Genomic DNA, 24,752 nt, shown 5'->3' on the forward strand with positions numbered 1-24,752 from the left:
TCTGAAGTAGTGTCTTTATGTCTATGCCATCTGCAGATTTATTATTGTGCTTTAGAAAAGAAGGAAAGAAGGATAGAAAGAAAGAGAGAAAAAAGAAAGAGAGAAAGAAGAAAGGAAAAAAATAAGGAAAGAAAAACCTACAGTGTGTCTGAACTAAACTAAGCTTCATCTATAGAAAGATTCCAGTACTGTGGGCACCACACCCACACCTACTGATGTGGTCCAAGTTTTTTTCTTTAGAGGCACCTAATTAAGAAACCCTGACTCATTTACATGGATACGTTTGATCTAAATTACACTCTAAACCACACCAAATTAGGAGCATCTGTGGATGCGAAGTGTTTGTTCCCAGTGCCTGGTAGAGCAGGGCCAGTTCTGGACGACACATGTTCAAGTGACGAAAAATATTTCAGATGTAACATACTTCTGAGACCTACTTTTCCACTAATAATTCATAATGAGTTAAACCAGTATCTCTGCTCAAACAATTATTTCAGGCTGGGGGAAAAAAAAAATTACTTTTAAAAGGAAGAGGGAAAATGAAATAAAAAGGAGGTGGGTAAAAACATTGTTCACTGGTTGTCTTGCTAAAGAGCCTTCACACAACCATTAGCAGGATTTGAAGCTATGTATATCAGATATACATTAATCCTGAAGCCTAAGCTGAGCAAAAGTCTCTATGGCTGATTAATTGTTGCTCACAGACCAGGCCTTCTGACATCACGATATACCTTCTTCTGTTGCAACCCTTCTGTGCCATCTTTCCTGGAGTTCACAAGAAAGTGTCACACTGATGAGGTGGAACCACACATGCTGGTTAATATGAACAGCCCAAGACAGCAAACCAGATCTGAGAGAGGTGTTTGCTTTTGAATTGCTGTGTCGACTAGCTGTGCTTTTTGGCATTCTAGTTTGACACTCCATCCAAAACCATGTCCTACAGCAATATAGGAACTTTTATCCCACTTTCCCTCTAGGAAAGAATGAGCAGAGGAGGCTGCAAAAGCCACTAGTTGCTGCTTGCAGTCTACACTGACTCAAGAAATAGCCTTTATCTTGCTCTAATTTAAGCCATAGGAACAGCCCAAGCACTAGGGAGTGCAAATCTGAATTCCACGCTGTGTTTGCAGTTCCCAGTCAGCAAGCGCAATTTGGCACAACCATCAGATTGGGCCCACAGTGTTTGGCAGCTACCTTTTATTCTTCCCCTCTTTTATGCTTTGTGAATAGTCTAAGTTACATAATACCAGTGACAATTTGTTTACGGCAAGCATTAGAATCACTGTTTTATGATTACATTCAAACTTGAAGCCACATTTTGACATCTAAGGATCATCTTGCATTCTCATATAGTACATACAATGAAGGTTTGTGTTCCAGTAAGGGAGGGTAGGAACTTTATAAATAACATGACTCCTTTTGTCTGAAGAGATTTTAATATATTTGTCTGATCTACTGTTTTTGCAGTAGCTAGAATATAATTTGAATATATTAATATTTTCAGCAACTGTGCTCAGGGAGCCCACTTAATAACTTATGCATGGATATATAGATACACTTCAGACAGAGGTAATGTTTTTAGCCCTTATGTTGGTAATACTTAGACACACACAATGAAAGAGCCTGTTCTTTCCTCCTCTTTGTTGTGGGCATGCATTGTGATGGTATGGAGCCAGTGTTCTTTCTGTTGTCTACACAGCCTGGATTCAATAAGCAGTTATATATGCATATTATGACAATGTGGTCAAGGAAACCAGATTTTTTTACTATACCTTCATGCGTCTGAACAGTATAAAATCTGGTATTTATTTTTCTTGTCCTCGTTCAATATGTTAACAAAATCATAATTTGATACAGGTTATGTTCACTTTATAATTAAAATTATAGATTTAGATGAAAATACAGCAAGATGTTGCTGAATGGAAAATATTTATCTTTCTGTACATTATGCATTATGGTGCAAGGTAAAATCAGAAATCTGTGGAATAGCTAACTCCAGCCAAGCTGGTGACTATTTGCCTCATCCCCTGGTCCACAAGATGCCACTAGTCACTTCTTCTAAGCCAGGGCTTCTCCACCAATCTCAGCCCCATCACTAGATGATATGGCCACATCCTCTCCAGAGCTCTATTGTGATCTTCAGGAATGCTTCTGTACCACATTCCTGTCACCATCACACAGCAGAAGGGGAGCAAGGAGAGGAGAGCTGGGGCAGACCCCATTGGAGATTCTTCATGGGGGAGGAGTGGGGCTGAGAAACTTAGGAGGGAAGGATGGATAAGGGGAGTACCTCACAGAAATGCTTCATTACATTTATTGGCATGGAAAGGAGGAGAGAGGAACAGGGATGGACCAAGTGGCCAGGAGAGTTTTGTGTTCTTCCCTTCCAAATAAACACAAGTAATATCACTATTATCCATGATCTCACTTGGACTCTCTAGGCATGCAAGGGACCCAGCCTAGCCCATTCTCTGCATGTTTCATATATATCTGTAAGCAACATCCTCATAGTCCCAGCTACTCAATTTGAGTATTTTTATTTTTTTTTACCTATGCAGCATTCTCATGAGATGCACTCCTAGATTTACATAAAGCAAAGACATAATATCATCTTAAATTCCACAGAACTATCTTCAATTAAACAGAACTGAGTGCATCTTTTAGAGTACGTCTTATAGATTACTGTCATACTAACCATTGTACTCCAAAGGATTAGCATTTACAGCAACTTAGTAGGTCTTCCAAAAATGTTGTGACCTTGTGCTATACCTATGAAGTTCAAGTGAGTTATGAGTTGTACCAAGTGAGCACAAGTGAGTTGTATGTATCCTCACCAGCTTTTCTAACTTTGGACTTTGGGCAGGGTCAGACAGAAGCAGATAACTCCAAGTCTGACCATTTGAAGCGAACAGTATAAAAGTACAACAGAATAAGAGTATAACAGTATTATAAGAGCTTTGAAGGTAAAAGAAAAACAATTGACAGAGGCAGAGCTGTCTACATAGAGAACTAAGGACTTTGATAAAATGTGTAAGGTAGTTATTTCAGCAGTCATCTACAAATAATATGCATGTGAAAGAATGTTTGACATAAAATTGGACAAATAAGAAAAGCAAAAGCCAGTTTAAAGCTAGGACATATCACAAAACGTACTGTACTACAAAGGGTGCATCTTAAAAAGAAACAATATATGGAAAATCCTGCACTCCAGGCAGTTCATGCATTTAGTGCAGTGGACTATACACGTGCACAAAAAATAAACATCAAGCTAAGGTGAGTGGACAAGACAGACAAAGTGTAAGTAGAAAAGACAATGCTGACATAGTAAATTCATTGCTTAAGGGCTAGTAAAATGTAAATAAGTTTAAAGAAATCAAAGACTCACAGCACATACTCACTAGTGCATTTAAGAGATATATTCCTCCAACTCATGTTCAATATCAGTGCTGAAACAATCGTGATGCTGGGAGGCATGTTAAAGCATCTTTCAAATCTGATACAAATGCAGTGCATATATGTTGCACTCGTAGCTTGTGGAGAGCTCAGAACTGAACATGAACGAGTAGGAATCCTGGTTGAGGTCAGATCCCATATAAAATCATCTCTACTGGGCAAAGCACTGGGTCAGGAAGACTTTATTTCAAAGAACAAGATGGTGATAGTGTGTAAAAAGAGTAGGTTTTAGATTAAGGACAATTAATAGGCCAATATTCAGAGGGCTCTGCAGATTTAAAAGGACAGGAAACAGAGCAATTTATGAAGTAATTGCATATTTAAGACCTCACAGAAAAGGAAACTATCGGCGAAAGTTTGCTCCCTGACTTTTGTGGAATTCTTTGCCGCATTCTCCAGTTTCAACACCAAAACACTGGTTGTCTCACAAAACTGAATAATTTGTTCCTGACGCTGGACAAAAACAATGTGCTGTGAGCAAAACACAGCTAAGTTTGGCACAAGAGGCCCTGGGCTCTCCAGAAAAGATGAATTTCTGAGCAGACTGGCTAAAGTTTAGCATCGCCATTCAAAATTCCAACCAGTTGTCACTTCAGAGCTGTAAGTCAGAAAGTAAACCTGTCAGGGCTGAGCTTGTACTGTCAACTGGATTACTGTAGCAGAGCAGTGCTATAATTGAAGGCTGCAAGAGGCTGTAGATTGAACATAGTCAAAAGCAATATTTCCACTCAGTAAAAGTAGATATCATCCCAACTGAGAAATGTAATATATAAAGAGGAATTTGGATTCCATTCTACTCCTGGTCGGTGGGAGGTCTGTCGGTGGCTTTCATGGGAATCAGAAGTTCAATCACTGTCAAGAGAGATGCAGCAAAGGGTGTGATTAAGCAAGCAAAGTTAAAATAACTGTTAACTAGAGGCTTCCAAAATAACTTTTCTGAGCACTGACTTTCTATCTAACTCAGTGTTTTCTTAATGTAGTAACACAAACAGCTCTGCCAGGGAACGAGGCTTATAAAATTGTGCTAGTAGAGTCCAGTTATGGTTTGCAGGCACTCTTCCACTTGAGCTGCTCTTTAGAAAGAAGGGTAGAGAATTCTGGAAGAAGTGCACGGTGCTGGCTGGCAGAGGGACTGAGTTTACTGGGAGGAGACAAGATACTATCATAGTAGTTCTCATCATCCTTTAGTTTTTCTTGCTACTGACTCTGAACCAAGCAATGCAATTTATGTGCATCTGTGACTAAGGCTCCATAGGTTTTGGGTTTTTTTTTGTGTCTCTGCTTTGTTTTTGCAGTGTATTTTCTGTTTGTCCACTACTGAGCACTGTATGTTAAAGCGTCAGTGTCCCCATCAGAAAAATGCTGCTAGAATCATTAATCCGACTTTATTAAGAGACTTTTTCTTTATGGAGGAATAGCAAATATTAATAAGACAAAGACAAGAGGATAATAAGGAAATGGTTTTTTTCCCTCGCTGACCTACTTTCTAACCTCGCTTTAAAATTTTGCATTGATTTTAATTATGCTTAATCTAAAGCTGAGCTCAAAAATCTAGCAGGCTTAAGGACTGCTTTTTAGTGAATTTTCTCGCCTGTCAGCGTTCCTCAGGCTTTCTTTGCTACAGTTAAAGTTAATTTCCAGCCCAACGCAAAGTTGACAGAGCTCTCGATCCATGGAGAGCATCCAGCACCATCACTGCACAAAGCGTGAGTTCAAGCATTACCTTGCTCGGCTCAGCCTTGTGCACAGTGTTCTTCACAGAACAATCACAGCCCTTTTCTCATCAGTGATAGCCAGAGGCAGTAATAAGGGTGAAGGATATCTATCATGAAAAGTCCAGCGTCAATGTGTTCCCCCAATTTATTTACTGACCTTCAATGCAACAGGCATACTCCTGACCCTCATGAGATGAAGCCTAAGGGGAAATGGCACTGAGCACCAATTCCATATCCTGTTGTTCTGTGGTCTAAATTAAGTGCTAATTAATTACCACTGGCATCTTTGGCATTGCCTGTCAAATTGGATTTAGGATATCCTTTCACTGTTTAAACAAATAGCCCTACATCTAAAGCTAAAATCCCAAGTGCTAGCGTTTTCTTTGCTTTAAAATTATTATTTAAACATTCGGCAAGTATCTCCATGGATTTTGCAGGTAGAATTCAAATAAAAGAAACTGGAATTGATATTGTCAATTTTGATTAATAGTCCTTCATTAATAAACATCCTGTTATTCAGTTTCCACCTGCAGTTGCTGATGTTGCCTGGAATCAATTAACTCATATAATTTGATTTATTTTACAAAGACATTTTTGGATGTGCTGTGCTGATGATAAAGGTTCTATATTTATAATTCTTGATTTAAGGGAGATTGTTATTAACTGCTTTTTATTTTTAATGTTAGAAGGAAATGTAGCTTAAGATATTCTTGATTTTTTTTTATTTTTTGAAAAATAAGCTGTGTAAGAAGTTAAAGCTTTATTCATATCAGACTATCATCTGTTGCTTTTTGAGCTACACAGGCCTCAAAAGCATGCAGATCCAGGACCTCTGAAAGGTTGGGGTTTAGACTATGCCAGTTATTCTGCAGAAAATTATCAGAATTTAAAACAAACAAACAAACAAACAAAAAATAGAGAAGTTACCTCACCAGCCAAAAATACAGTAAAGGATTCTGTGCATTATACCTCTTATCTGAACTTGAATTATTCTATGTAGTCACACTACTATCCAGACACCTACATGCATTAGTATCTGCCTTACATCTACCATGGGTGGTTTTGTTCTCTCCTGTTCCTTCTCCTCGGCTGACTTGTGCTTGCAGAGTCAGTGAGGCTTTAGAGCGGAGCTTGCTGTTGCTTGAGATATATATGCTGCTACATGGGTGTTAGAGAGGACAAAAAGAATTGTGAGTGGAGCTGCAGCAAGAGGAGTTTGAGGTGCTCCTTATGGAAGCTCATGGTCACCAGCTGACTTTGGAAGTGGCTGTCTCCAAACAGCAAGTGCCAGGCTTGGTGGCAACTTGCACTGTGATAGCACAGGCTAGCCAGATCTCCTCCTCTCTGCAGTCTTGCAAGCATTAGTCAGAACAAGCGTGCATTCAGTCACGAAATGTTACAAACCAAGACAAACTGAGAGGGCAGTGTGAACTCAGTAAAAGGAGATCTTAACAAGTCCCTCAGTTGGGTCAGTTCCAAAAGGGAGACCTGGAACATTCGCAGTACGAAGGAAGATCATGTGAAAAGACATTACTTATATAAGTCAAAATCCATTCATTTGACACGAGATGATTTGGAGGAGCAGGACCCAAGTCTCTGCCTAAATCAAAAGCTGGGATAGGACGCCCAAAGACATTTAGCTTTGTGGTGTAAGAACTACTGCACTCTCACAGGCTTGTTTGCTAGAGCAGATCTGAGTTATGGCCCTTTGGGGAAAAGGCAGGCACCTCATCAAGACATGAACTTGATCAGCACATGACACAGTACTAAGCTCATGAGATGGTAGAATCCTTGACATGAGATTCTAACTTGTAATGAGTGCATCTATTAGCATGGCAATGGTGGGACAGTTTTCTGTTCCCAGAACTTCCCACATAGTGGCAAGATGCAATTATTGATTAGCACACAACTGGAGAACACATCAGACCTGTGATTCCCACTTCCCCAAGCTCCCTAATGGAGCCATACAAGGCAGGCAGGAGGATGTGTGGTTTTAGGCTCCATTTGACATAAGGCAGATACCAGGGGTGTGGGCAGAAGTAAGAGCACACATGCTCCCAGAGTGGATGTCATACAGGTAGCAAAGTTCACTCAACAGTGAAAACAGCTTTTTTTAAAGCCGTTTTCTCATTAAACTAGAGTAAGCCAGAATAAATGCTTTTCTTCATCTTTTTGGAGTTTCTTCCGCCAGCTGTGAACTGATCTTCAGAGCTTATTTTCATTTTGGGCTGGACTCCAGGGCAGTCGGTCCAGGCAGGGCTCATGCTGTAAGGAAAGCAGGGGATCCTCTGAGGAAGCCTGTTCTTCTCCAGGTCCCTGTCAGCTGTCCAGATCCTCTATATAGCAACACACTGGTCAGCTCTAAAGTTTAGTCTGCAGAAGAAGACTGCATCAAGGGCTCATTCTTTTGCCCCAGTGCAACTGAGGAGAAGGGATTTTTTCCCAAAGAAATGTAATACGAACCCACAGCTGCAGAGTACGGGAAGCCTATGGAGTTTCTGTAGGCCAGAAGCCATTGAGGCTATTTTCAGTGAAAGAAAGCTCTTTAAGTATGTCTGAACCATTTCTGACCCCTCTTGTAATGCATCGTACACCATGACCTGGTTTCTCTATTACCACACATAGCTATTGTTTCAAATTTAACCTGTAAATGAAACAGTACTTTGGCATTTTGCACTGCCAGAAGAAGGTAGCTTGAAACTATTAGTCCACTGTGATCTCCGCTTTAATTATGCTTGTTGCAGAAGAAATCTCATGTAAAGGGAAGTCACCGTTTTGTGCAATAGCATTTGTGCAATAAGCACAAGCCTCAGGTTATACAGCTACACAGACAAGCCCTCCTCCCTCCCCCCACCCAGTACATAACAAGCCATACAGATTTCACAAACAACAAGCTAGGGATTCAACTGGTAATGTTTGCTTTTACTTAGCTTCATCAGCTGGTGAATACCACTATAATACAACTGAGCAAATCATCCATAAAGCCAGGACATAAATAATAATGAGGTTTAGTTTGCATTCATAAAATATCAAGAATCCCAATTTATGGCTAAATTTTAATTTTATCTACATTGCAGTGCAATGAATTGAACAGTTTACATAAGTAGAGCTTATGGCTTCAGAGGCTCACTTAGCCACCAATTATTTCAGTAAGTCTCTCAAGATGGGTTAAGTACCGCGCAGGCCACGCGCATGGTGGGTATACTTTGCTGTCTGTGCTAAGCTAGCAACAGAGTTCCCTTGGGTAATGGTTATCTCTGCAAGGACCAATTATAAAAGAACACCTATTGTTGCTTGCATTTTAGGATGACTGTCAGTGGCCAAATTTTGTAGTTCGGTTGTCTTTTTAGTCCCCAAAAGCACTTAAGTTCTGAATTAAGAACAACCACTATAGCTAAACTGACCTAACTTTACATTAGAAAATGATGTTGCAGTAATATTTTGTATCTCAGAAGAGCATGTAACAGGACACACATGAAAAGGAAATACACCCAGAAGAAACCTGGTACTTTATCTGCGCATCGTTTTATACTCACGCTTCCTTTTTAACACTGAAAAACCCATCTGCATAAGCCCAGCCAAAATGTGCTTATACACACACAGACATTATCACTTAGTAGGATGGTACGTTTTATTATCAGGTTATTTTCCAGTACATTTGGCACAGTTAAGGTAAGTATATTAACTTTACTTCCAAATAAAGGAAACAAAGTTGTGCTGAATGCCTCAGCCATTTTCAGTGAGTTAAGAACTGACAGGAGGTCCAAGTAATCAACCCTGTCTACTGTGCCGAGCTTTCCCCAGGGATGTCTCTTCTGATCATACAAAGCATCTGACTGGCATGGATATAGAATTGCTTTCAATAAAGATTTTATTTCAAGCTTGGATGATTTCTCCCCCAAATGTCTTGTCACTAAAGCAAAAAGTATGTAATACCTGTTTTGTTGTTTTTTTTTAAACCTGTGAACCAGCTTTTGAGATGGAGAAGAGCATAAAACACTGAGTTGAATGTTGTTCATTGTAAAAGCCAGATTTTTACATGTTCAAATTGTATCATGAGCTCTGCAATATCAAAAATCAGACACTACTACATGAAAACTATCCCATCAACATGTGGTGATAAGGTCTGTTCAGGCAGCGATATTTGAGGTGAGTAAACTCAGCTGACAAGGCAGCTGAGGCATCCTCAGGACAGAGCTCTGAAGATAAAACATCGTATTTGCGTATCTCTGACTAGGTATAGGAAACCAATATTGGATAATTTGAGGATAATTATTGGTAAAGTAAATCAAAGGAACATGCAAACTGACCCGATGAGGCAAAACAGGAATTTGCAGCTAAAACCATCTGGCTAGTTGTTGATAGCACAATTCAGAAAAGATACAAAATCCACAGAAAGGGGCAATCCATTCTTGATCCTGTAGAGTTAGCTGTTATACCAAGAGAATGGATGTCATAAATATGTGTTCTTTCCTTTCTGGGAAGTATTCCATATAACCAGGTATCTGTAGTCTTTCTTGGCCTCCATTCACATCTTGGTTTTGATCCCTTGTGGCAGCGACTTCACTAGTTAAATAGAATATTGTGCAGAATGCTGATGGACAAGGTTCTTGTAAGAAAACCTACTTTTATCCCTTAGTCATTTGCTGGCTTCAGAGAATTTAATTTCCTATACCTGTCATTGTGGTCCATAGTATTTACCAGATGACTCTTTCTGACTCTCAGTATTTTTCTCAGAATTAGGAATCACCCTCATTTTGTTAGTGCTGCCCTTAATCATAGGCAGTATTTCTAGTTCATGGAAGAGCTGTAGGATCTTTGATCCTATTGAAAATTTACCCTTAAATATAATTTAGAACAGTAAAGGAGTACTAAGTTGGAGGGAACCATTCCCATCTCAGCTAGCAAAGGGCAGCTCTACTCCCACTTTTCAGCTTACATTACGACAGCTCCTTTCCAAATGGGATTTTCCTCCCTAATCACACTGACTTATCTGTTTATTTATGTGCAGTAAGAACATTAAAATGGTGAGGAATCAGTCACTGTTGAAATGCTTTCTCCTCCTCAGTCATTTCTACAGTGCAGAAATGGATGAAGAACATTTCCTAACACCTAGCTTGTTTGAAGTAATAATCCAGTGTGCTTTCCGAATGTCAAAATTAATAACAATTTTATTTAGGCAGTTTGAAAGGTGTAGGTTTAATGAAAGTAGAAAGCCAAACTCACCATACAATGACCCTCTCAGTTGTAGGGTTGCCCTGTTCTCAGTCACACGCTTTCCAGCTCACAGTTGCCTTGGCAACAGCCAAAGCATAAATTCTAAATATTCTTGCTTATATATCTGCCACTGACACTAAAGTCCTCCTATCAGACACTTCTGCTGTTTCAATACATCATTAATTTCATTACTATTAATAATGAGTTCTGTACTTTCTGTTTCCTGGCTTGTAATATTTAAGGACCAACACCATTCTTGATATTAAGAATTCAGCTCACTTATTTGGGGGGGAAAAAGTCTTGCACACCATAACGCGCTGTAATTTCTTGATACAGTTCTGATATCCATAGCACTGGATTATAGATTGTTTCTAAAATAATCTTAAATTGACAGATCATTGCTCCTTTCATTTGGGCTTGACAAGACATAGGTCTGTCATTTCCTTTCATTTTTTATGTTGCAAACTGTGTATTGCTGTCTCTGCTCTTTTATCTTTTGTGCCAAAAAATGGAACTCTTGCCCATTTTTTAAAGGTTTTTCTTAACTGAATTTCACTTGGCAGCTACAGTAACTGTTTTAATTGAGTATATTTGGTTTTGTTTTGCTTCAGTTTTTTTATTTCTTAATTTTTTGGTGGATGGAGGAAAAAACAGCAGTTATGGAATTTCATCGGTAAATAGGCAATTTGGTCCCAAAGTCATATTTATTTTCTTCAGTCTGGATTAAATTCCTTCCTTCTTTCTTTCCAGCATCTGTATTTTGCGACAAATCATTTAACTACTCAAACTTTCCTGATAAGTATTCCTTTTTGCTTGGCTTTTGTATATATATTTATATATATGTAGTTATATATTTAGTTAGTAAGATCATCAAAATAAGTGCAATTGCAAGAAGAGACAGAAAACGTCAAGAATTTTCAAGAGGTCTAATCCACACAATAATTATTTTACTAACGTTGGTTCTAGAGGCTTCCTACATATGTGGATGTTTTCATGCTTCATATCGATAAAACAAACCAGATAGCAGGTTCCTTGGCATTGCCATCTTCTTAGTATGATTTTTCCCTGGTGAACCCCCCCATCCCTGTCTATGAATGCGTCATCTGAAAATACTGCATAAGTTTTCCAACATCTAGCCTGTAATAAGTTCAGTGGAAACAAGTACTTCTCACTTAAGCTCCTTATACATCCATCTGCATAAGTGGTATTCAGGAAAACTTTTTCACTCGTTACAAACGTTTTAAATTGTGATAAATATGTGTGACGTCCATCAGAAACCCACGCAGCCGTTTGGCAACAAAACTACTAACTTCTGAGACTTTTTGGACTCCTAAGTGATGATATGTTAATCTTACCACAGAGGAAGCATACTTTTTTCTTTTCTTTATTTTGTTTTTAATTTATAATAAAGATGCTATATTTTAAGCAACTAATAATTAAGCCGATCTGATTAGCGCCATATGGAGAGTGTTTTTGTGCAATGGACACCACAGTTAAAAGCATGAGGCAGAACTAAGTAATGTTTCTTGTTTAAATGTGGAAAAATCCACGAGCATCAGTGTTCAAGGAACGTGGTAAATGACAAGACTGGCAGAAATCCACAAGAAGACGCTTTATGCTGTGCCGTGCACCAAGTACCTGAACCCACATCTAATGAAGTTTGTTTCACTTATAGTTTAGGTGGCTGAAAATTCAGCAATAGGCAGAGCAAAGTAGAGATAGCTGTGATGATTTTTAAATTGCCGTCTGGATTTTAAAAAGGTAAATGAGTGACAAATAGGAAGAGATGAATAAAAGTAGAACTTGGCTTCGGAAGTGCGCTTGGAGTATTTAAGTTAAAGCTAACAGGTTAGGGAAGCATTTGTAAATTCAATTTACACATTAAAGTTACATTTAGTTCATACTCCCTGTAAAGCTATGATGTGATTTATTTGTAATATATGTGTATTCACTTACTAGTCTTTCCAGCCTATGTTAGATATTCTGGAGGTTGAAAGGAAATGGATTTTTACTTAGTCCACACTCACCGCTGCAGAGATTTATGCAAAACTGCCTACCTAAACTCCATCCATTAAACCTATATTGTTCTTAGACTGGGCTTCTCAATCCTTAATGTCATTTCACAAGAATATTAAGTCTTAATACAGACAAAAGATCAACTTTTAATAATAATGGTCCCCCTCTCGTAATTTGTGGGTAATAAAGATATCAAAGGTTATAATCCTTACCATTATTTTCTAAGCCATCCCATTAAGGTATGTGGTCTCAGTGTCTCTTAAGAAATTTTGTGTCAGGATAAGGCACGCAAAAGTCTTTTTGGTTATATAAATTTCACAATCCATTTCTGAGCATACTAACTTTATTGGATTTAAATTAGCTGAAGGAATGTGTTTCATATGAGCGTTATATTAAGGGCCCTTTTATGTTTTCCCGACTCTTTCAGTGCTTCAAGAAGCAAGGAGACTTTTCCCTGAAGCCACCAAAACTGTTACCATTAACACTGCTTGATTATCTTAACAGAAAGGGCAACCTCTATTTTCAGTATCTAAATGTACAAGCCCAGAAGTTATTCCCTTACAACATACACCTGAAATAATTGGCATTCACAAGAAAGCAGCAGAAAATCTTGCACTGATATAAGTGAATCCTAAGTTGGTCTTTAGCTCTCCATTCCACACACATCTTGTGGCTAAATCACCTTTCATTACTTGTCAGATTGGCAGAAGTTGTCACTTCTCTCCCTCTTTTCTTCCTTTTCAATAACTCAACCAGATAAACATCCCCAGTAGGAGAGTGAGCGAAAGAGGAAAGTGCCTCTGTATACTTTGAATGCAACAGCGATTCCTTTGACATCCCTGTTTTTTAACCAATTATTTCCTTTCGTCAACAGGATAGCAGCCAAGGAATCCGTGAATCTTATGTCAACACAAAGCTTAGGAATTGTGTTTGGACCAACACTCCTTAGACCTGAAAAGGAGACAGGGAACATGGCAGTCCACATGCTGTACCAAAATCAGATAGTTGAACTTATGCTGAGTGAGTACAGCAAGATCTTCGGCTCCGAGGAAGACTGACAGACAGGGCCTGTTATTGAAAACGTTCACATCTGTCTTGATGTCTAATATTTTTACATTTCTGTAAACATATTTCTGAAATATTTCTTTTTCTTTCAAGTGACAGATGCCTCGTTTTGTGAAAACTTAATGATGATTTTGTGTTTAATTTTCAAACATTGGAGTAAAAAATATTGTCAACATTTGCCTATATGTATTCCGCATTAACCCTTTGAGAGTTTCATTATGCTAGCACTCCAAGTGTCAGTTTTTTGCAAGCTGAGCATACAGCATATGGCCAAGGACCATAGAAAATGCTGTTTACCAACATATGCAATGGCACAGAAAGACAAAGAGTAATTGAGGAGATTGGTGAGAAATGGAATAAATATGTATATCAAACACAACAAATTAAAACAGATACTGCATAGCTTATAGGGAATTTGAGTATAATTTACCTTTCCCTTTGATATGGATTGAAAGTTAAATACATGATGAATTATCAATTCCCCTACACCACAAACTGAAAAAAGGATTGAATCTAATACATTTAAATAAGTTACTAAAAAAAAGAAAAAGCCAACAAAACACAGTCTCGCAATTTGCATAACAGTGCCTCAAAAAATACAACTGAAATCAGAACTTTGGTGTTTTTACTGCAGTGCAGTACATGAAATGAAGACGTTGCATGACTGTTCATTTTAATGTAACATCCATTTTGATTCTTCATCACACTGTACAGCTGCCCGCTTTCCCCAGCTATCTCATGTTCTGTAGCACTTGTATTGTGCTCCTGAGGATGCTTTATTGGTGAACTACATTAAATTCATCTAGAAAGACCTTTAAAAAAAAGCCTTTTCATATGCCCTTAGGATTACTTGGCTAGACTTGAATCAATTTATGCATTTGATGGTTAGTTTCAGTTGTCATGGATAAACAAAAGGGTAACTGTCTAGAATATATCAAATATTGTTTCATTTTGAAATGTATGTTTCCAGCTATACACATCTCCTACCCTGTTTTGTAAAAGTATTCTGCTGATAAAATGTAGACTTATGTTTGACAGCTTTTTAATCAAGTTCAAAGAGAATAAATAAAACTAATCCAGTGTGGTAAAGAGTCTGTCTGGTTATCGATTTGTTCACAAAATGAAAAATAAACCATGTAAATAAGATGTGTGAAACACAGATCTAGAAGCAAATATTTAAAGCAATTAAAGACCCCAAAACATAGGATTAATGCATAGGTCTGCTGCACACAAGAGATATGTCTTCAGTATCACCTTGGCAGATCACGGATTACTCTATTTTTTACTTAGCGTCATTTTACAAAATACTGTGTTATACAGGATATATTGCTCCACAGAGCAGTCGTTTGTGGTAAAGATATCTATATAATGAGGGCTGATCGTTAACCAAGACCGGTCTCTTTCATCAGGTAGTAACATGGGCAGAAAATAACACCGAGTAATAAACATAAGAAGTGTTTGAACCCACTGGCCCCAAGATGTTTTCTGACATCCTATGGTCTGCAGTTGAGCAAAGCTGAGGGGTAATGATCAGCAATTAGAATGAAAAATATAAAACTAAGAACCTGTCCCAATATATCACAAGAATTCCACATAAACATTTCCGAAGGAAACTCGAACTTTCTGAAGAACCCAAATACACTTTACTTTCAAGAAAATATTTTTCATGTTAATGTTGAGCCTTGAGTACTTAAACAGTAATGCTTTTCAGCATCGTCATCTTTAGACTCTTTTAATAGCAACAAGCCAGGCGCTGTTTATAGCCTGTGGAAATGACTGAAAGAAAGATAGTCAGAAGTTCAGTCTATGCCTTAATAAAGACCATTCACATTATGGCCCCACGGGTGCTCACAATCATGCTATTGAGGTAATTTCTGCTATTACTGGAAATGAAAAGTTCACTTGTTACTTGGATTCTGTTGCACTCAGAAGAAAAGATTCTTAATTAATTAATTAATCTTCTTTTAAGCTTTCTTTGGAGCATGGAGACTCCTCTTTTCCCATTTTTATAAGCAAGAAATGGCTTGTGAGATGAACCCGCTTTTGTATGAGATCAACTGGTTTGGTTAGGCTTTAAAAAAATAAAATACAAGCAGACTTTAGGACACACAAGCCCTTTTTCTGTTTTGAAGGGTATCTGTGTAAATTCTTTTCAAATGTGGTGACTTCCCTGTTAAATGCTTCATTAAATCTAGAAGTTTGATCTGTGGGTAGCCAGTTCTGAGACACAAGTGAGGCTCATCAGAGGAGCCTGTACATCCAGTGCATATAGCAGATGTCTGTGCTTCCTCATCCAGACAATGGAAAGGAACAAGCATGCCTTGCCACCGAGCTGCTCAAGTCCCCCAAATCCTCATCTTCTCCCTGATTCCTTTAATGCCTACATTAACACTGGGGGAAAATCACTGCCTCAGCTGTTAGTATAAGTCAAGGAGCCAGCCTCATGGCTCCTGCCATCAGCCCTTCAGGCCAGAAAGTGGCTACACACATCCGTTTCCAAATCCTAAACATGTCTAAGTCTGACCTCTATCCAGTATGAGCAACAGACTGGGCATGTATCACCACTGCATTGCTCCTCCAGCTGTTTATTATAGTAATATCCACTATGATTGAGTAAATGTTTTGCACAAGATCTATCGTGTGTCAGAATTAAAGTTGCAGAGGACTTGATTTCAGGATTAGGCTTCAGTTTGAGAAAAATCACAATTTAAGTAAGAAGCTCTCACTCCTATTAGCAAATGATCAGAAAAAAACAAGGCTGAAATGCAGTAGTGCAATTTGCCCAAGAATCCCCGTGTTTAACTGCATCTGCTCCATATAACAAGTAGCTCTTACTCAAAGTGGTGTGAAAAAAACCAGCTGTCCTAATAACTTGGATTTACACACTAAAAGACAACATCGGGAGGAGATCTGTAATAGAACCGAAAGGATTATTTCTCATTTATATAAATAAATGAATTTATTGATCGATTGAAACTTAAGCTTTTGTAAGAAATAATGTCAGTTTTGACTCAAGCGGTTCAACTGAGAAACAGAATTTCTCAGCAATGACGGCACAGCCTGATTTTGCTGAGCTAGAAGAATACCAGTAAACAGCCCTGAACTCATTCTCATCTCTCTTTATTTACATATACACATACATATGTATATGTGTATGTGTGTATATATGTATTTGTATATCCACAGACAGAAAGTGAGATCAACGTGCATCTTAATAGATAGCTCTTTAATTCTCTGTTAGGCCAATCACAGTGCAGGTCCGTTTTCATAAATACCCCATGTTGGCTACAGAGTCAGAGCCTTCCATTCAGACCAAAATGCTCAGGAAGCTTGGCTAAAAAATCATTAGGTGGAATATAGATCATTGGTGCAGTTCAGGAGAAAACTTGAAAGCAAGAAGTTAGGACCACCATCACTGCTGTAATCAGACATAGATTTTATATGGTCAAATCTCAACAGAGGCTGAAAGTCAAGCCCAAGGGAGATCCAAAGGGCTGGAGCCAGGATCCAACCCTTCCCAGACCTCTTTTAAGGTTTGTCAGTGGAGGCAAGGGTATCTTTTACTGGAGATCCCTGCCTTCCTGAGGCCCTCCAATGATAAGTAGTTCTTTTGTGTCTGCAGGGGCTTCATTTGGGCTTGCTCACATTTGCTATAGCCGAGACTTTGCCATCTTGCTATTATCACAGTACTTTCCATCCCATTACAGTATTACAAGGGTTCACTGAGGGAATGCTTATAGGGTGCTGCTGAAGCTGTGATTGCTTTCTTGTGCCAATTCACCACAAGGTATTATAATGAAAGAATTTATGGTATGATTGCTGTACAAATATACCGCATGTAGCTTTAGAACGAGACAATTGCATACATCCAAAGGTAGCTGAAATTATACAAGAATCTATTCCCTGTTTTTCCTTATCCTTGTAAGACCTAACAGAGAACTGAAGGAAGCCACCATCCTACCACAATACAGCCTGGCCATGCACTTCCAAAAAGCTACATGCACCATGTAAAACCTGGGGCGGCAGCCTACGCCTTCAGTAGAAGCTGACAGCTTTCTTTAATGTTTGAGAGGTCATAAAACACTGCAAAAGTTCAGAATGCATGCCAATTAATTACCCACAACACACTGCCATTTTAGAGCCATTTTAGAGCACATTTCAGTTAATAAAAAGCAGACTCATAAATTTCATATGGTTCTCCTCTGCCTGTGTCAAAACACAATGCCTGTGCTCAGCTCCTGTCCATAAGTTTCATAGCCACTCCTTTTATCTCCCAGATCTGACCATATCCCCACTAATAATTTCTATGTATGCTCAAAGTTGAGACGCTTTAAAAGAAGCTCAAAACCTTTATTCTGACTGCATTTTTGGGTAGCTCCCTCTGCACTGTAAAACGTGACAGTGACCATATTGACTGTATTGAAAGCAGCTCCACCAACCCATTACTCAGCTCCAGCCTGCCCACTGCACTGAGAAAGATGCGAGGAGCCCAATCGTTATGTCTTGCTTTCCCACAGGGGATGTTTCTTTGCAACCCCAGGCAGCAAATGGTTTTGAGTACGTAAATAGATAAATATCCCTTGTACATTTCTGTCCATATGTAGTTTCTGTCACTTACTATCCATTTTTAATCCTGCTAGGCTCTTTGTCTTAATGGTATCTGATGAATTTCCCAGGTTAATTATGCACCATGTAAGAAAATATTTTACTTGTATCACTTTTAAATTCATTAGCTTTTAGCATTATTGTATGGCACTCCACTTGCTCTTGATTTATGGGAAAGGCTAAATAGGATCGCCTGGCTGACCTCTTCTGGCAATTCACTATCCTATATACCACTAACATATCACCTCTCATTTGTCTCTTAATCAATTTAAGCTTCCCTCGCATGGAAGATCTGCCACACCTCTTGTAACTTGCTTTGTCTTTCACTGGATGCTCTGTGTATCTACTCTGCCCTCTTGGGAAAAAAAAAAAAAAAAGAAAGAAACAAGAAAAAGACAAATAAAAAATCTTAACTATTCAAGGTGAAAGAATCCTTAGTATTTTCATTATTCATCTCTTTTCACCCTGTAAAAGAATCAAGCTTCTTGTTTGCATTTAACTTCTCTGCACTGAAGAACTGAACTGCCCTTAGCACTGCCCATGGGTCAGGTTCACAAGGGAGTTTGGGGACCTGAGTTGTGCTTCTGGTCTGACCATGCACCATTTCAGTGCTGCCGGTTCTGTGGTTATCTCTGCTGTTCCCTGCTTTGAATCCCCATTGATAGCATTACACTGGCTACCCACAGCCCTGGCAAACAGCAAGAGGAGGGAGGGCAGGATGGAGGGTGTTCCCAGCAGCAGATCTCCTATATCTCACCCCTGGGAGCAGGGGCAGCTGAGGGAGGCTGCAGCCTTCCCAAAGAAATAGTAGCACTTTTGTATGTCTAATAGTGGCACATAGACCATGTGCTCTGCATCCAGTACACCCTAGGGATGTATCCGACCAAGCAAACCTCCCCTATATGTGTGCACCACTGCTCACCTCCTACAGGTGCTACTCTGTTGAGCTGATATCTAATGGCAATTTCCTATCAGTCCAGGTGATGACAGTTTATGTCCTAATAATCTAAACCCTTCTGTCACCTAGGACATACGCTGCTGCAGGAACATAGAGCTGAAAACTGCCTGGCTCCATGAGACACCCAGGTTCAGAAAGTCATGCCATAACATTGTTTGTTCCAGGTTTCCCAAGTATTGTTTATAGGAAATCAAACCAAATTTCCTTTTCTCCTTACAACAAGCCTCACTTCCATCATGAAAACTGAAAGATAAGGCAGACACCTTAAACAAACATGCTCTGAGATAGAAAATACAAGACTCAGGTACTGTACTTTTTCACACATTATCATTATGAAGTGAAGATAGCTAAGAACACTGGTAATGCTTTCACTCTGATGCTGCAGTTTTAGAGAGCATTATGCATATTGCAAATGTAGTTTTCTTGCAGTAGATTGAAAAAAAAGAAATAATCTTATTAAAAATGTAAAACGATTTCAGGGTTCTGTGCATAGTCAAAGAAAAGAAAGACATCACAACAATAAACATGCCATCTGAACAGTGTGGAAGGACCTCTGTCCTGTGGGCATAACAGATGTTTTATTAATAACTTGCTTTTATATTTTTCTCATTTTCCAAATGAAGGAGAAAAAAGAGAAAGGGTTTTGAAATCAGAACATTTCCCTGCCTGGACAGCTGAGCACTCCCCCTGAACCACAAGAAGTTGAACTGAGACCTGGTGAGTTGTTTGGATGAGAATTCTCCTACCCCATGTGCTTTGTCATCTTCAGGATCCCTTTGGAACAGGAACAAAGACTCAGCCATGCTTGAGAGCCCATCTGGGAGTGCATTATCTCCAGACAACATGTCAACTACTGGGGCTTTGGCTTGGGTAGAATAAGCACAAGTGTTGATGGAGTAGATGCTATGAGTTACTCGTCCTCTGTGATTGCTGGATAGGGCATAAGAAAGCAAGAGGGAAGGCAAAGCATTTCTTCCACTATCTGGAACAGAGCAGCTGCTGACATAGCAAACTCTTTCAGTTTTCTTAATCTGTTTCTTCTGCCAAGTAGAAGACCAGATACTAGCAGCAAGAAGGGTACTCGGTTATCTCAGGGAATGCCTATCTCTTTGAAAATACTTTCCCTAGAACATAGGTTGTCAGTTTCTCAAATAATATACCAAATGCCATCCTAAATGCCCAGGTTGGATGAAGCTCCAGACAGCCTGATTTAGCAGATGGTAACCCTGCCCATGTCAGGGGGCTGGAACTGGATGATCCCTAAGGTTGCTCCAAACTAAGCCAGTCTATGATTCTATGAGTCCATAGTTCTTAAGGAAGCTGGGCAGATGTGTAGGGGAGAGGTGGGATGGGATGTCACAGACATGAGATGTGTTAGGGTAGAAAGTGCCTAAATTAAAACTCCTCTTCCATTTTCTGCCTATACACATATGCCCTATATCATTATTGAACTTCTGCTTGTTTTGTTCTGTTTTTCTTTTTAATAGCTAAGCTGTAAAAATAGGGGCTTTTTGGTGCTGCTAGATAAATCTGTGATCTTGTTAAATGCAAATAAAGATGAAAGCTCCATCTCAGAAGCAATGCCATTTTTCCCTCAGATCATCAGCACTCACTGATGGAAAATGCTGCTCTGTAACAAGTAGTGCAGAGAGGTGAGCCTTGATCTCTACAGCTTCAGGGGCTGCAGGCCAAGCCAGGAGAGTGCAGCACCTTCTGCTCAGGCAGCCCTGCAGTCCCTGGCATTGTGAGAAACTGTGTAAAAAGTCTTCCCGGGATGCAGAAATTTCTCCTGAATCACATAAGACTTTAATTGCTTCAGAGCCCAAATAGCTTCTACACAGCCAACCCTGAGATCTCACATTGTGGATGAAATCTTTTTTTAATCCCTTCTTATCTGTACGGTTGGGGATTCATTCATAAAAGGCTTTGAGTGTTTGACCCCAGAGGTGCCCCAGTGCAGAGGGAATCTCTCGCTCCCATATCAGGTTGGGATGTCTTTTACTGTCATAATTCAAGTACACTTTGCACGGCTCCAAGGGTCACAAGTCACTGTGCTCCCTGCCTTTCCTACAGCCACTCTGCTGTGGAAGCTACCAGGAGAACTCGCTAGATAGGAAGGAAAGAGCTAACTAATTAAGAAGCAAGTGTGCATCTGTCTCAGGCCACTTGCCAAGCATAATGTGGTGGGGGGAAAATCTGCTGCTGTTAGAAATTGCTCCTGTTGAACTTGCATACTCTGGTAGCCCGGGTGACAGACGCCGCACAGTCAGGTCTTGGGACTTTCTGTGCCCACCTAATGATGAGGACATTGTAGGGCTTGTCAGACCATAAAGATACTGGAGGTTCCTGAGGCTTAGATAGCTCTGAACAGGTATCTGATTTACTTAAACTGCCTCACTGTCAGAATACAGTTGAGCATATGAAATAATAGACATGTCCAACAATTAGCTCACCTCCTGATTGTGTCAAAAAAAACTCATATGTAATCTGCATCATATATGTCATCTGTGTGTTGAACAAACCAGAGCACCATCAGCACATCCTGTCACCAGGGATGAGGAGCCTGAAATCACTGTCCATACTTGAATGAGGACAATGATTTTGCTAATGCATCATTGTGTAACCTCAGTCCATTTTCTAGGGTAAGAGCAGTGATGGTGGTACTGGCCAGTGGATAAGTCAGTAAGGAGCTGAGGTTGCTTTCACCATCTCTGTGGTTACAGGGATGGCGTGAAACCAAAGTGACTTCCTCCTTTCCTGTATAGAAATCACATTACTAAGTCCAAAAACAGAAAATCCAGTCATGTTACTTCCTCTAGTAAGTTCATGCCTGGCTAAGTGACTCCCTTGGATAGGTGACCAACATGTAACTGGGTGAGTATGATCCCAGCACAAGCTCCATCAAAACAGGCATCAAAACCTTTTAAATGTTCTTTTTCTTTCTGTTCCCACCAATGCATCATCCACACCTACAAATGTCTGAAGCTCTGTTTCATGTGAAATGTCCGAGCCTGCATGGGAACATCTTTGCTTAACATCCACTGTGCTGATGACTGTAACTTAATTACCGTGCATACAGTACCAGTGACAGTAAATATTAGTGCTGTGTGCTGCAGAACAAATACCCTGTGATGAAAAATTCAAACAGTATCGAGTTTTTCATTAGTGCAGTAATGGCTTTCTCACACATTTAGCTCATTTTTAACTCAACCTGCTATGGGAAGGAAATGACATACTTTTTGTTGAATAAGACAGCACAGAGATTAAATGAAGGCACTTTTTTATGGGTAAAGAAACGTATGCTACATTAATCTATTTTTATGCTTTGCACTACATGCTGATGAGTCATTTGAATGCCAAGTTTCATCAGTAAATTGGGAATGATATAAGTGGCCCAATGATAAAATAAAATACACGTATTTCTTTTAAGAACACAGCATTTCAGTACTGCTGCAGAATGTCTTAGAACACCAACCAGTATCATCAGACAGAAGGATAAAATCTGAGGTCCCTGTTTATAAAGGCAATGTTGTGTCCATAAAAAGTGCATTAGTAATACAATCTGTCCGATATTGTATTGTTCTATCATTTCTCTACGGATCATATTAGTCAGTGTCCTGTTAACATCTATTTTATCATACTGTCATAATATTATATTGAAATGAGATCTGGCACTTTTGGGGTCCTGTGCAAGATGAAAAAAATGGGTCTCCAGCAGTCTTCCTCTTAGATATAATTGAAAAAGAGGCAAGCATGAGGGCATGCTGTGACTCACGCTGCCAGAGAGTGATCCGGAATCATTCAGATGATGAGTACATAGAGAATGCTGTGCACAGAAAGATGGCAATTTGCTGTACTAATGTTTTGAAAATGAAAATTTCTAGCTGTTTTGCAGAGGAGCTTAGTAGGAAAGGCAGAAGGAAAAAAAGTGATAATAATAATAACAACAAAACATAGATCTTTTATGGTTAAGCCAGATTATTTCTGCTTTCAGAAAGGCTGCACTACAAGAACGGTGTTTTCACAAGAACGGTGTAAAATATAAATGAATGTTACTTCATTGACCCAAATAAGCATAAAAGAAAATAAATGTAAGAAAACAAGAAAATGATTAAAAAAAAAAAAAACATTACCCAAAATTATATAAAATCTCTTCCTTTCCTTGAGGATTAGTTATACAGAGAGGTCCAGGGGTACCAGCCTCCTTAAAACAAACCTCACTCCTGTCAGTATGGCCACAGATCATCCGAACGGACACCTACATACTCTCAGTACTTCCAGCCTGTGAGACTGTATTTTCCTTCAAGCACCAACAGCCAGTCCAACAAACCCCAGCAAGATTAAACATAATACATCTCATTCTTCCCAAATAGATTACAAATCACACAGAATCACAGAATGACCCAGGTTGGAAGGGACCGCAAGGATCATGTAGTTCCAACCCCCCTGCCTGGCAGGGCCACCAAACATACACCTTTACTAGATCAGGTTGCCCATGGTCCCATCCAACCTGGTCTTGAACACCTCCAAGGACGGGGCATCCACAACCTCCCTGGGCAGCCTGTTCCAGGGCCTAACCACTCTCCTAGTAAAGAACTTCCCCCTAACATCCAACCTAAATCTTCCCTCTTTTAACTTAAAACCATTTCCCCTAGTCCTGCTATTGTCAGCCCTTTCCAAGAGTTTACTTGGAAACTCCTGGGAGTAAGAATGGTATCAACAAATAATGGTATAAACAAATGGTATAAACAAATAATGGTATCAACATTCTACTCCTTTGGTGCTTTTGCTGAGCTCTGATGATAACAAAGAAATCAAATGAGCAATTCCAAAGTCAATACTGTCGATATTACTGCATAATTTTAAAGGGTTTTTCTTCTTGTTTAACCTAAGTTTCTTCTTGGGAAGATCTTCATTTTCTACTCAGTGAAGTCCTTTTCTTCAGGATTTTGTTGTTAAAGGTCTCCAAACTCAGGCTACTGTCCTGTTCCCAACAGAACAACCTGGACACCCAATCTGAGATCTCATTCAAAAAGGGAAGCAGAAAAAAAAATCAAATTCTGCCTTAAGTCTACACTCAATCAGAGATGCAGTTAGGGGACCAATGGAGAATGTAGAGCTGTGTGGGGGGGGGTGGGGTGGGGTGTGTTCGGCCTTACAATGCCCACAAGAACCCATATCCCACATTTTTGCCCTCCATTTTTCAGCATAAATTAATCTTAGTCACCAACTTAGTCCTCACCATCCGCTGTTTGCTGGTGACATGCTTTAAGTGGCATTTCTTGTTCTCATTAATGCCTCTGTTTTAACCACTGTTATTTACGTTTTTATAAGTCACTGTGCACTGAAGGAGTCAAACTGTGATCTTTCCAGCAGAAAGGATGAGAATCCTTTCCTTTGGAGAAACTGCGGGAACATGTGAGCTGGGAAAACACTGCTAAGTGCCACGATGGGCAATTTAATACACGTGCAGTTCCAGGTGAATGGGGAACCTTCAAGAATCCCCTCTTGAGCTGAAATTGGGACCATTTTTAAAGCTTTCAGTTTTGAGGTCACAGTCACCGGGACTGGAAACTCAAAAATGACTTCAAAAAGGCAAATGCTAACTGGATTTCACACTAGATTTCATTTTACTTGGCATTACAGAAAGAATGCAGGTATTAAATAGACTGTTTCCTGTATACAATAAGGTTAATTAGTAGCAAGGGATGGAAATCAGTGTA

General features: G+C 39.4%; 1 protein-coding gene across 5 annotated transcripts in view; it reads left to right on the top strand.

The window, feature by feature from the left end:
* Positions 1 to 14,555, top strand: part of ARHGAP15 (Rho GTPase activating protein 15) — a 341,387-nt gene extending 326,832 nt beyond the window's left edge. For all 5 annotated transcript variants that reach the window (XM_085552046.1, XM_085552045.1, XM_085552044.1 and 2 more), the window contains one exon: positions 13,276 to 14,555. In XM_085552046.1, the coding sequence (XP_085408172.1) occupies positions 13,276 to 13,459 (184 nt within the window). In that variant the 3' untranslated portion in view covers positions 13,460 to 14,555. The remainder of the gene's footprint in view (positions 1 to 13,275) is intronic.
* Positions 14,556 to 24,752: the final 10,197 nt, after the last annotated feature.

Source organism: Coturnix japonica, chromosome 7 (genome assembly GCF_054131305.1).
Source record: "Coturnix japonica strain WE chromosome 7, WE-NBRP24, whole genome shotgun sequence".
Classification (NCBI taxonomy): domain Eukaryota; kingdom Metazoa; phylum Chordata; class Aves; order Galliformes; family Phasianidae; genus Coturnix; species Coturnix japonica.